The sequence below is a fragment of the Phodopus roborovskii genome, unplaced genomic scaffold, assembly GCF_943737965.1.
Source record: "Phodopus roborovskii unplaced genomic scaffold, PHOROB, whole genome shotgun sequence".
Classification (NCBI taxonomy): Eukaryota; Metazoa; Chordata; class Mammalia; order Rodentia; family Cricetidae; genus Phodopus; species Phodopus roborovskii.
The window spans coordinates 5,532,534-5,546,969 of record NW_026126482.1 but is presented as its reverse complement, the minus strand read 5'-3'; the positions used below and the strand labels follow the sequence as shown (position 1 = coordinate 5,546,969).

Here is a 14,436-nt window from a genome sequence, read left to right as displayed (position 1 = left end):
CATCAGAGTTACATTTTAAACATTCCAGTGTGAGCAGGAAGTCACACACACACACACACACACCCCAAACCTCTCTCAAACCCATACATCAACAACAACAAACCAGCTATTCCATAAGCAATACTGCAAACAAACTTTGGTGTTCTTTTTCTAAAGTGGCAATTGGGACCCTTTGCAATAATTCATTAGGATTTTCTTCATGGCTTTTTCATCCCAGTATTTTGTGTCCCACAAAGCCACCCTTTTATCTTCTTAATGACAGTATTGTGGCTCCATACATTTCCTTTCTCGGCTGGGCTCCGTGCACAACTGTCCTCATCAAGCCCTTTCCAGCAGGTGGAAAGAGAATGGGATACTCTTGACTCCGCTCTGGAGGTAACTGGTATCGGTGAGATCAATTATGCAGCAATGGGGAGGGAGCGAGCCTGAGTCACACACCAAACGCACAGGCTGTGCGAGGCCACGCTGAGGCTGAGGAAGGCCAGAGCAATGATGACACAGCCTCGTCGCTTGAGAGAACCTCCACGTGCTCCCTCCCACACCATGCCCCCATCAGTCTGTGCTCACATGCTCCACGCCTCGTGACCAGGTGTGTCTCACAAAAGAAGCCTCCTCTGTTCTGTCCCTACAAACAATGTTACACACTTGGCAGCTTTTATGAACTCTGAGTACGGTTTTCGAAAAGTTCTTTCTCTGCCAAGTAAATGTCTCCCTGATACAAATCTTCTTTTGATATCCCTCCCTCCCTCTTTCTCCCCATCACCCCATTATGTATGTGGTCTACCTGAGTGTGTGTGTGTGTGTGTGTGTGTGTGTGTGTGTGCGTGTGTGCGTGTGTGCGTGTGTGCGTGTGTGCGTGTGTGCGTGTGTGCGTGTGTGTATGTGGTGTGCATGAATGTGTGTGTGGTGTACATGTATGTGTGTGTGTGCATGCACGTACATGTGTGTGCTCCGGTATGTATGTGCCCCCATGAGGTCAGAGGGCAACCTCCACATTGAGAGGTTCTTCTTTGCCCTGGTGTACACAGGTTAGCTGACCCGTGAGCTTCTGAGGAGTCCCGCCCTCATCCCCCATCTCACTGTAGGAGCACACTGTTACTGCGCCTGCAGGTTCTTAGGACCCAGACTCAGACCTCCACATTCTTACAGCAAGCACTGTGCCTGCTAGGCCACCTCCCAAGCCTTGTATTTAATCCTTCCTCAGATCAGGAAAGTGCCTTGTTAACCTTTATCAACTCAACACGGACTAAAGTTGCCTAGGAAGACACATTCTCACTGAGGAATCAATCGCCTCCATCAGAGTGGTCCTTGGACATGTCTGTGGGGTGTTTCCTTGATTGAGGACTTCCAATGAGGGTTCAGCCCACTATGGGTGGTACAGTTACTGGACTGGTGGTCCTGGGTTGTACAAAAAAGCAGGCCAAGCAAGCCCAGGGGTCTAGCCAGTAAACCAAACTCCAGTAAACCAAACTCCTCCATAGCCTCTGTTTCGGCTCCTGCCTCCAAGTTCCTGCTTGAGTTCCTGTCCTGGCTTCCTTCAATGATGGACTGTGGAAGTGTGAGCCAAATAAACCACTTATTCCCAAGTGGCTTTTGGTCATGGTGTTTCATCACAGCATCAGAATGGAAATGGCTCCGTGTTTCTGACAATTCCCGTGGAGTTCAGTAATTCTCTTACTCTCCCAAGGATGACATGTCCAATGTCTTCACTGTGGTGTCAATGCCATCAGTAACAATCCATTTCTACTAAGCAGCACGCAGTATAATTGATGACATCTGCTGGGACCAATATGTTAAGTGAAGGCTATTCTCAACTTACTGTCCTCCCATGGCTGTGTATATAAATGTCCGCAGCAGCCACGCAGAGATACCAAGTAGGACTTACTGCGGCACCCTTGGGCATCAGAGATTTGGGGAGAAGAATCATCTCAGCAGATTTAAGTTCTCAAGCACACAGAACAGGTCAGAATACCATTCACAACAGAGGCAAAACCCTTGTCAGAGGGGGTTTTTTCCCTAGGTAGGTTTAAATGTTATGTTTCCCCTGGGACTCAAAATCCCTGTGTGACCATCAGAGCAAGGGGAGTAGTCATTTATATATCCAGATGGCGAATGGCACTTGCCTTCATATATTCCCTTCTCTCATGAGCATTAAAAGCAAACATGTCTCCCCTTCATTGAATCTACATTTGTCTAAATGCCCTAGGAGGGAGTAAATCTGATGGTTGCTAGGATCCTTGTAGAGCAACAGCCTGTGTATACATCTGAGCACAAAGCGGTAGCTTAGGGTCCCTCACAGCTGAGCTTTTATCACAATGGAGAGCCTGAAGCAGAGGGAGTCGCACATCACACAAGCAAGGCATGTGTCACTCTGCATCGTGAGTATTCATCATAAATGAAAGTTTAGTCTTTGAAGAACCCTTGAGTTAGGATAAATGACCAATGCCTTCATATATGCTCCTGCGAATTGCTGGGGTGATTTAGTGGCAGGCTAACACACGTGCCTACCAGGCAAAGATCTCTGCACACACACTTCCTCCTTCCCTAGAACATACAGAGACCCACAAGCCCCTGCCACAGGCCTCTACTCAGCCATATACCCTTCCCCGCACACCCCTGCGGGTGTGGTCATTAACACATCCCACTGAAATCATGGCCGCTCTTTCTCCTGGTTCCTCACTAGAAGCAGATCTGGCAGACACTAACATGGTTCATTTGCTCTCTGCTTGGTTTTTTGGCTTGGCATTTGTGCAAACCGTGAGAGCTCAATAAATTTTCCAGGTGGGTAGGAAAATGGATGGCTAAAGACATGCAGGAGTGAACAAACAAAATGTTGCACTATTTTAAGGTTTGGGATAATAAACACACATGAAAATACGAACATCAGTTCTCCTGGTGAGAAAAGCAGGGTCCAGAGGAAGTGACTGGACTGAAGCCAATGCTCAGAATTGTGAACCCCAGGGAACACGCATGGTAGATGGTGTCTCTGAGTCTCAGGCTTAATGGTACATGCCTATCCACAGCACAGTTCCGCATCATCTCAGCAGGGATGTCTGTGCCAAGAGCTACCGATCATGAGACAGCAATTCAAACTAGGCCCTCACTGTGTCCTAGTGAGTCACCAAGGACACAGTGACCTACACCTGCCCCCATGGGAAGTTTTATGCTTGTTAGGATGACTGGGAAGTACTAAAGAAAACAACCACCTGTCGGAGAGTGGACACTGCAACACCATCCAAGGATGGTGGTTGGCCTGAGGCCTGGGGGGGCTGTTAATTTCCCCCAAGCCTGATACCGTGTGTGTGTGTGTGTGTGTGTGTGTGTGTGTGTACACAGGAACACACATAATAACTAAATTGTTTTTAAAAATAAAAACCATAAAGGGATGCATTTAACAACTGATTTCAAGTATCCTTGAAAATGTTCCAGGATTATTCTTTTATCCATCATTGAAAGGAAGAATATCTTTCAGCATATTACATTCTATGAATAAAACTGCAGTGTATAGCCAGCCCCACAGTTCACAAGCATGATAATTACTATTTTTTAAACAAAAATCAATCAATAATTTCACTAGCTGACTCAAGTTTGAAAAATTGTCTAAATCTGTCTAGAAATAACCTCAGACAAATACCCAGTTTGATTAAATAATTTCTACCACCCCACTTAGTTCAGAGCCCAAAGTCAATAAAATAAGATAGGTAGCCTCCAAGAAAGAGGGGGGAGGGAGAGAGAGGGAGGGGATAGAGAGAGGGGGGACAGAGGTGGGAGAGACAGAGAGAGAGAGAGAGACAGAGAGAGAGAATATCAACTCTGCATACAAGGAAGGAGAAATAAGCCGGGATTTCCCACGGTTTGCATGCCTAGACATGATGCATCCTTTACCTTGATCGAAGGGCTTGTTGGGATTCCAGTTTCTGAAATAGTCATCCTAGGAAAGAAAAGGAAAAACAAAGGTCAGATGTCTGAGCGCTCTGCCTGCATAAAAACTGCCTTGTCCCGCCCATTTCCCAATACACAAAGAAGAACCCCCACAGCTTACAAATCTTCCCCCAAACAAGCATTAGAAAGCGATAGTAATAATAATAAATGTCAATTTACTTCTCTAATTCTCACCTTTCAAACTGTACACACTGAACACTAGGAGTTATAAAAACATCTTAGCCTGATATGGAAACAGCTCTGCTTATCTTGGTTTGACATATAAGCCCAGACATCTCCTGAGTGTGAGTGTATTTGCTATCAATTATACTGTAGGTGATGTAAGCACTCATACTTATGATTAAGCCCCTGTGTTTATAACAGCTGATAATTTAACTGTCAGCATTTCTTTTACATGGAGACATATATCTTGTGGTGCACATTTCCAGTTTTCCAGCACTTGCAGAGCCTAAAACCACAGGGCCATTCAAAAGTCTGAACACCCCTGGGGTGTATGCTTAACTTAAAGTCTTTTGTTTTAGGGATGGGGGGGGATAGGAAGCCAAGTCATCTCTGCTCTAGTCATAGCCATGCCATTCTTGCATGCCGTCTGTATCAAGCATGTTCCAAGGTGGGTACTTCATCACTTTGAAATAGCAAGAAGCCACATCACTCAGTTCTTCAGGCTTCCATTAACCTCTTCTTCTAGCAACCCCTCCCTTCCAGACAAGCACCACTGGCCTCACCCTCCCAGGCTCCCCCACACAGCTAGAAAGGCTGCACCACGCCACACCGCCTGGCTATACCCTTCTGCATCATGCCACACCAGCTTTAGGGCATTTGGCCCTTTTCAGCCGATGGCCAGTTTGCTAGCTGTGTGGTTTGGGACAGGTACTCCACACATCACAGACACCTTCAAAAGGTTGTCTGAAACAAGTCCTTGATTTCCCTCCTAGAGAAGTGAATTTACATCCAAGTGTACCATTAGTTTGCTGTGCTCACTGTCCCATGCTGCAATCCATCTTCCACACAGTCTCCTGTGGGTTTCACTGGCCTCCTCCTCCTCCTCATTCAATCACTTGCCTCTGTTAGACCCTTGCTAAGGTCACCCAAACCCTCAAACACGTTTTAGGAAACCTGGTTTAGAGTTAAATCAGAACATATTGCCCCATGGCTAGTGCTTCCATCTTGCAGAGTGAGAACAAATGCAAACAGCTCACTGACCCTGGGGATGCATCACTAAGCTATTTTTAACTCCAAGGAACTGGTCTACTTTGCTTTAATTTTATGGCACCCGACTTGGGTTGAGGTCTACCATGAGCCATCACTTAGAAAGTCAAGAATAATCTATCAGCAACATCCCCACTCCACTTATTATCTTAAATGCAATCCAGATGTGGGGCAGTGAGCTACCTAAAAACTGAGAGCCAGTGCTAAGCGGTCCTAGGCAAAAAAGGGCGGAAGTTGATGGGATGTTTAGCAGTGGATGTTTCTGTCTCATGCTCAATATCCTCTCAGCGTTAGACAATCCTGTTCCCAGAGAGTGTATTGTTCATGGGAGCTAGGCAAGAGATAACCCCCAAGGATTGGTCTTGTCACCAGAGGACAGAGATAGCAGACTATTCAGGCTGCCACCCAGTGCCCTCTTCTCATGCAAAGAGAATGGCATGTGGCACTGTGGATCCTCTGAAATCTTTTCCCTTGGACATGCTGTCCTAATCCAGGGAGCTCTGGGAGCTGCAGAGGTGTGTCCCAGGGCCAAAGGGCCAAAGACCGAGATAGGTTCCTTCACTTTATTTCCCATGTTACATTCTCTTTGATGGCCAAGAAAAGGGTCCCAAGAACAGGATACATGCTCATTATTCAGCACACTTGAGAAGCTGGATGGAATTTGAAGCATTCTCCTGGACCTTGTCACTTCGCAGGCTAACTCTAATTGCTATTTTTACATTTTTCTTTTGGGAGGAAAGCACGGTTTTAAATATAGAGCCTCTAAAAGCTGATGTCTGCCTTAGAATATTTAAAACCCACTGCAAATGTAATAATACTGCCTAATTACTGCAAATGTGCAAGCATACCTTCAATGAAAACTCATTATGCAAAATAGGCCCTTCAAACAGCTCCTTGCCCAGGATGGCCAAATGGGATGGGGAATTACGCCCTCCCCTGATCGCTTTCCTCCACTAGCTGAAAGTGGATCACCAAAACACAGGCCAAGGAACTGGAAGTTCACGAAGCTTTGGGTGATGTGATTTTTACTGGAGCTGGTGGGAAACCCTCCACCAGAGGCCAAGATCGTGAGCATTGTGAAGTACTCGATGGGAAAGGGACAAAGGACAGCAGGAGGGGGATTCCAGCTACCACATCCACTGCCAGGGTCTGAGACTGAGGTGTCAGGGCACACGTGATCACTATTCTAACACACACACATGGCCCTGGAGCAGCCCACACTAGCTCGGCTTCATCAGTTGATCCCGTCTAGGGAAAATTTTGGTGAAGTAGAATCTGCAAGGAGTAAAAAGTCAGGGATGAAGAAGGCCACCTAGAGACTTCTGGGAACGGGCTCACCCTCAAGTCCCACCTAACTAACCACTGGCCCCTGACACACTTAGGGACAGCTAGCTATGGTCGCAAACTCCCAATCTACCAATACCAGGCCTGGTCCCTTCTCAAAGGCTCAAGACTCAGTTTGTACAAGCTGGGCTTTTATTTTCTGTCTAAATTAAAACACAGGTGTTGCCGTCATTTGTAGAATTCCCATCTGGCAGCAGGGTCCCCATACCATCCTGATGCTGCATTTTGTTAACAGTGCGTTTCTGCTGCCAGCAACTCAGAGGCCAGTTGTAACGCCATCAGAGACCTGGACCCTAAGAGCCCTTACCACTGGCCATTGTTCTAGCCCAAGAAAGTTGATACCTTCTCAAATTAAGATAAGGCTGAAGGCTACTGGATAGATGACAGCCTCTTGAGTTGGCCACTTGACTAGAAATGTGATTGCCCAATGATGGAATTCTTTACTAAGACTTTCAAGGACCCAGAAACAGTTAAATTTTCAAACATAAGCTTAAGTGGAAAAGTAAACATCTAAATACAGTCATTTATTAATCAGAGACTGGTCAGTACATTAGTACCATGCTATCATAGCAATAGACACAAAAAATCATATTTCAACATTCATCTCATTAGCTAAATATCCCCAGAAACACAGTACTGGGCACTATAAGGTGAATAGCTGTCTATAGCTAGTGCAAAGGAATTAACTGAATTTTCAACTTTATTAGAGACATTCTGTTCTTATCTGCACCTATAAAAAGAAAATCTGTATGCATGCACACATGCACACATGCATGCACACATGCACGCATGCATGCACACACACATATGCACACACACACATGCACATACACACAAATACATATCAAGTTGTCTACAAATGCATTTTTAGATTACAGGGTACATGTTATAAAATCTAATAACAAATGTATATATATATATACCTATATACATTTGTATATATATATATATACTTATATATACACATATATCCACAAGCTTTATTGTGTATGATGAGACACATAAATGCAGTCAGCTCACTGTCCCTTAGGTGCCATTTCTACAGATTCAACCTATTATCAAAAGTCTTGGAAAAATACCTGCATTTGCCCTGAACACTATCAACCTTCTAATAATTATTCACCAAACCATGTGGTCTGGTTATTGTGTAACACTTACACTTCATTAACTATGATGCATAATCCAGGGGTGATGTAAGATATATGGAGGACATGGGCAGGTTCTATGCAAACGCTACGCAACTGATTTCAGAGATGTGAACATTCACAGATTTGGGGTTCTTGGGGTCCTGAAGCCAGGACAAGAGCATCACATTCTACTGTGAGTCTGCTAAACAAAGTTTGGAGTCTGCCTAACAGGAAATAAGCCAAACCTCTACAGACTCTGGTGATCAAGTCCCCTTTACCGTGGATGGGCTTGTCCGCATTATCGAACCTGGTTTCTCTTCCCTTGTACCACAGCCCCAAAAATAGCTGACACAATTTAGCCCCAGTATTCTCTAGGGATTACAGCTACAGAGACTGCTAAAGCCAACTCCAAGGAAAGATGGCAGCAGAGCCAAGCAAAAGCACCCAGGCGCCATGGCTCTAGGTGGGAAGATGAGGGTCAGCCTATTACACACAACAGCTTCACATGCCACAGATCAAAGACATCCAGTGCACATGGAACAGATGATTTCTCCCTCATACATATTTTAGCTAAACTGTTTGAACCCTGTAGATCCATCGGAAGATTACCTGAGACAATACAAATTACCAGCCTGGAAAATAAATGAGAACCTCATTTATCTTGACCGGGGTGAACAGGAGTGCGGTGAGCGGAGAAAGCAAGCTACTGAGAGGGCAAAACTGTCACTGTGGGGTCTTCTGTGGGGCCGCTGTCAATCAACAGGGAGAAGTGTGTCTGTTTTAGGAAAGCGGCATTTCTGGGTTAGTAGCTTCCCAGATGGAGGCTGACTCTGCTGAGCACACACCCATGAAAAGACCCATGAAGGACCAGGGTCAAACTTCCTGTAGGTGACTTGACACAAACTAGTTCGCCTCACTTTCATGCCTTCTGACTGGGTAGAGTAGTGGGGAGGTAAGTTGTTGGGTAGGAGGTTTCCCTGAACTGACTAACAGAAGTTCCAGACAAGGCTTTTGTAAGGCCTTCTACTATGTAATAGGACACTTGCCTGCGACTTTAATTTTTGTACAGTGGAAATGTGATGGGGCATGCCCTTTGGTAGGTCATGAATATATGTTTCTCTTATTGGTTGATGAATAAAGCTGTTTTGGCCAATGGACAGGCAGGATTTAGCCAGGTGGGAAATCCAAACAGGGATAAAGAAAGGTAGGAGAGAGAGTCAGACACACCATATAGTTAGAAGGGAAGAAAGGCTTGGGCATCACCTATAACCCAAGACCGCATAGATACACAGATCAATAGAAATGCGTAATAATTGAGAGAGCTAGCCAATAAGAAGCCTGAGCCATCGGCCAAACAGTTTATAATTAACACAAGCCTCTGTATGTTTATTTGGGACTGAATGGCTTCAGGACCAGGCAGGACAGAAACTTCTGTCTACATGTGGTGCTCAATCTGTGGCAACTACATCCACATAAATCCTGAGGGAGTCTGGGAAGGGATTCTAGACACAAAAAGACAAGAATCAAGCATGGCTTCTTGGTAGCAGCATCTTATTGGGTGAGCTCTGTTTGCTAGAGGTAAGCGGTCTCTCTCCTTTAAGAGATGCTACCCAACTCATTGTTAGTGGCAAAAAAACCACATAGCTTGGCTCTTTAAACAGGCCCCACTGTCAAACAATTAAACGGTGTTTATGAGCAGACGATGGCAGGCTTCTTGGACTTAGAAACTCCAGAGTTGTGGCAATAAACATGGCTCCTGCCAGGCCAGAACCTCTACCATGAAGCTAGACTCTCAGAAAGTCAAGGAATAAGGTGGAGTCAAGCAGGGGCTTTAATCCTAGCCATGCTGTTTAGCAGATTAAAGACTCATGTGATCAGAAAAGGATATATAGTAAAGACAGATTCAGAAGAAAAAAACCCTCTAAATGGATTACAGCATGTTTAAAAATATACATACACTTGAGAGGGGAAAAGAAAAAGGTAGAGGAAGTCCTTCAAAAAGAAATAGAGTACCTGAGTGTGGTGGTGCACGCCTTTAATTCCAGCACACAGGAGACAGAGGCAGGCAGATCTCTGTGAGTTCAAGGACAGCCAAAGATACATAGAGAAAACCTGTCTCAAGAAACCAAAAAGAAAAAAGAAAATAATTTTTAAAAGCCACATAAAGATGGAAAATACACACAGTCTAGATACTGTATGTTATTGTTTCATCTTTGAATTGTTGGATTGCTGAAGGAGCAGCAGCTGCTAAGAGACATTTGATTATAAATGCTGCTGAATTAATCTGACTTATATATTTTGAAAATGCCTTGACTTCAAAACTAAAGTCAAAACATATGTTACTTTGGAGAAGAGGTTTTGCTTTTTGTGAGAGGCTGTGGATTCATTCTTGGTTAAGAAAAGTAAGGTTTGGTCAAGCAAGACACCCTGAAGCAGTGGCCCAGGTCATCCAACATCCAAAAACAGCCAAGATGATGCAGCCTCACAGATCACTACAGCCAGGAGTTGGCCATGATTCTGGGATTTTTTCATGATCCCAATGGTATTGACAGCACCTTCAAAAAGCAGGAAACAATCTGGAGAGAACTATGACTACATTCCCAAATATTGTTTATAAATGTTTGTTTTCATTTAAACAGGATTGTTGGTTATAAATGATTAATGAACACATTCAATCTCTTTATAAAGAAAAAAGAAAATATGATATACAAATGAATACTTTGCATAGGTATGGATTTTGATTTGTTTATACATATTTAAAGTCAATTTTGTTATGCGTATATTTTTACTCTTGTTTAGGTATTGTGTTTACACCACTTATTTAAAATGTAATGTATAATTAAATACAGATTATAGTTATGTTAAATTTTCTAGATGTACAGAGATATATTTCAAATGGTTAGGTGTTCTCCAACACCTTTCAAAGACCTATAGAATATGTCGTATAAAATGGGTTATTATGGTTTTTCATGGCAAAGAGACACAACTGTTCCTGGCAACACCAATTACATCAGAGAGCAAGATGTCATCAAAGAAACTCTTTATGGAGTTTGTCTTCACCATGGCAGGGATAGCCATTTGGAGGAGAAACTGCTCTTGCCTCGACTGCTTGACAGCACGCTGTCCAAACTGGGCAAAGGAAAGTGACCGCTGAACTTGCCAAGGGACAAGATGGTTCTCCAAGCTTCCTGCTTTATCAAAAATCTGCCAGACACTATGGCCTATAGGCTGGAGATGAATGCCCCAATGTCACAGAGGATCTTTGGGTAACTGTCCAGGCAAAGAGATGGCTCTATCAATTCTAGAATTTATATATTATCCTTCTGAGGCCTTTGGTGGAGTTGAAGATAGATGGTTATGGTTTTCCTTAGTTATGATAAAAGGTAAGTTACATATAAAACTTTAGACTCCCAAAGATAGGATAGATAGAATATTTTCTTTAAATTTTGCCAAATGTTAGTGGACTAAAAATTAAGTATAATTCTTACTCAGTAACTGTTTTATTACATATAATTTTACTATGATAATAATGTAAAACCTTCCTTTTTGTTTAGACAGAAAAGAGGAGATGATGGGGATGGTCTTCCTATGCTGTGAATATATGTCTCTTTTATTGGTTGATGAATGAATCTACTTCAGCTAATGGACAGGCAGGATTTAGCCAGGCAGGAAATTTAAAAACAGGGATAGAGAAAGGCAGGAGGTGGAGTCAGGGAGATGCCATGTAGCTACAAAGGAAGCAAGAGACCCTGGCATCACTGGTAAGCCAAGACCATGTGGAGGTACACAGACTAATAGAAATGGGTTAATAATTAAGAGAGCTAGCCAATAGAAGCCTAAACTATTGGCTAAATAGTTTATAATTAATACAAACCTCTGTGTGTTTATTTGGGACTAAACAGCTACAGGACTGGGTGGAACAGAAATTTGTCTACAGAAATGCTTGCTGGTCAACCTGCTATACAACGCAAAGCAGGCCATCCGTTGGGAATGACATGGCCTCTCGTGTAGACACCTCACCCCTGATCTGTGTCCCTTTACATATCTCAGTCATCAGCATGCTCTTTGTGGGTTTATTCTCTGCCAAGCCTGCCGTATCCATTACCAAGGAATAGCCCCAGCGGGAAACCCTGGATGAAATAGTCCAACTGACCACACAGCCCAGACTGGGCAGTGGATTGAACCATCCTAAACAATACTCATGGGACTTCGGTTGGCCAGGGACAGGAGCTGTGTGCTGCAGTGCATTTCAGTGTACACGTATAACCCCCCCACTACCACCACCACACACACACAAATACACACACACACACACAAACACACACACACACACACACCCCTGAGCCCAGGTGCCTTCTGAGCTGGAGTAGTTTCATGTGCATACTCCCTGAGCTATATCACTCAATAGCGCGTTGTAAACTCTTGCTGAACTGCTTCAAATACAAGAGAGTGGATCTAGCTTTCAGAGCGCTATCGCCGCTCCTGAGAAATTCCCGTAACCGTCACCGGTTTGCGTAGGCACAGGTGGGTGGGTGTTTGTACACACTCTAAATCACTTTCACCCTGAATGGAGCTACTTTTTTGATAAATTGGTCTGACATTTGGTGTAAAGTCCTGCAGGCTTTAGACAGAATGATTTAGAAAATGACATTGCAGGTTTCTCCGCTCTTTCAGTAAATAACCCACCAGTAAAGTACAGATAATAACTGACAGTCGCGCTTGTAGTGTAACTAATGAGAAAAAATAACACAGTCAATGGACTGCTTATATACATTTGATAAATTACATCCCTCACAGACACCCATGAGAAACAAGCATGCATGCTCCTGGTTGGCTGAATGCAAACAAATATTTACCATGGAGATTAAAGATCTGAGATACAATTTACATTTTATTTTGCAACTGTTTTGATACTATGTCTACGTATGTTTGAAAAGTCAAAACCTACCTCAACTTCCTGAGAACGAAAGCATAGTGAATGGGAAAAAAAAAATAAAAGAATCGTATCAAACAACAAGAAGGAGGAATGTTCACATTTTTGATAAATGCATCAGATTTTCAAAACATTATAAAGGTCATAGGCAGTTGTTTTCAGCCACCTGCATCATTTTTGCTAAGGCCCATTGCCCACAGAGCCCACGGGAAAGGACTTAGGTAGAAAGGTATTGACTTGGGGTGGGGAGTGTGTCTCAGTTATCTGTGCATACTGCAGGAGAGGAGAGCTAGCAAGACTCTGATGAAACCCAGACACTCATCCACTGGTCCCATCTGTGAGAATGTCAAATGAGTCATTGCCTGCAACATCAGCCCAATCAATAAACATCCCAAGATAACATCAAAGGCCAAGAACAATAAAGCGTCTGCATTTCTAAAAAGGCAGCATCTGCCCTGAAGCTCAGAGTTGCTGGAGGGGACGTCAAACACAGGGCCGCCATGGAGCCTGGGAAATATAGAGATGAGTAGGGTTCCTCCCCACCCCCACCCTTCCATCTCTCCCACCCTCAGCCCCCACCCCACCCCTTCCCCTAGTGATTAGAGTTGTAACTGCCATGATGAGTTCCCCTACTCAGGGACACACTGTCTCAATTGAACCATCCAAACTGGGGTGGTAGGGTGTTATTTACCCAGACAGGAAAGGGAAGTCTGTGGCTCCTTCTGCAAACCATGTTCTGCATCTGTGCCAGTATTCCTCTGCTCACACAAATGATGAAAGGGTGCTAGGTATACACTCATGTTGCACTACCCGGCAAGACCAATGCTACCCATACTCTCGTCCTCACTAGCAAAGCTGCCTGTTTGTCTGAGCTAATGGAGGTCAGTCTTGTCAGTATCTGAGGAGGAGAGGGATCAGTACCACGGACTCAAAGGCAGCAGGAGCCAGGGCAGGCCTTGAAGCAGGTGTGGGCATGAGTTCCTGCTCCAGCAAACCTCAGCTGAGTGGCCTTGTCTAATCCGCAGGCTTCTGAGTTGTGTTCCTTACCCATGAAGCAAGACCACTGGTACCTACCTTAAAGATGCTCTTAGAGCCTTACAAAGATCCCGATGCCCAGCATAGAGTGCATACAGAAGTAACAGTGACAGGAAAGTGTTCTCGTGCCCACATCTAAAAGTTTACATCAGCAGGATGCTCCCAGGGACAGAGGGATCAATGGGCTTCATGGAAATGGTATTTTTAGAACTTCTATGAAGTGATTGACAGAGGAAGCATGTCACTGGGGTGGCAGGTTGGGGGATTTGAGGGTTTATAGACTGGCACTCCCCACCTTCCTGCCTCCTGTTTCTTTCTATCTCTATATCTTTATATCTCTCTATCTCTGCATCTCTGTCTCTATCATGTCTCTCTATTTCTAGCTCCATCATCTCTCTCTGTCTCTATTCTATCATATCTATCCATCTATCTACTTCTACCTCTCACTATCTCTCCTGTGAGTGGATGAAACACTGTCATCCAACTTCCCCAGCAGGATGGATCCTCTCCTTCTGGAACCATAACCCAAAATAAACAGATCCTTTCTCTTCCACGTTGCTTTGGTCACGGTCATTTTTATCGTAGCAACAGAAAAGTCCACTGAGTGGTTTAAGAGTCAAGACTTGAACCAAAATGAAGTGTACGTCAAAATGTTTAAGTAAAAATTTAAAACAAACTAATTGTGACAACGATGACACCAGTAATGGCCACCATGTCTGAGTGGTCCAGTCCTGATCAGACTAGATGCTGTTTTGTTTGGCCCTTACAACAACAGTCTGAAACAGTACAATAGACAGCCCTGCATCACAGGTACAGACACTACAGTTTGGAAGGAGGCTATTGCCA

At 44.1% G+C, this 14,436-nt stretch overlaps 1 protein-coding gene across 1 annotated transcript in view; it reads right to left on the bottom strand.

Moving 5' to 3' along the window:
• The window catches only part of Spock1 (SPARC (osteonectin), cwcv and kazal like domains proteoglycan 1), a 451,096-nt gene that overhangs the window by 241,051 nt on the left and 195,609 nt on the right, over window positions 1–14,436 (bottom strand). The window contains exon 3 of the mRNA XM_051194172.1: window positions 3,886–3,931. Within this exon, the coding sequence (XP_051050129.1) occupies window positions 3,886–3,931 (46 nt within the window). The remainder of the gene's footprint in view (window positions 1–3,885; window positions 3,932–14,436) is intronic.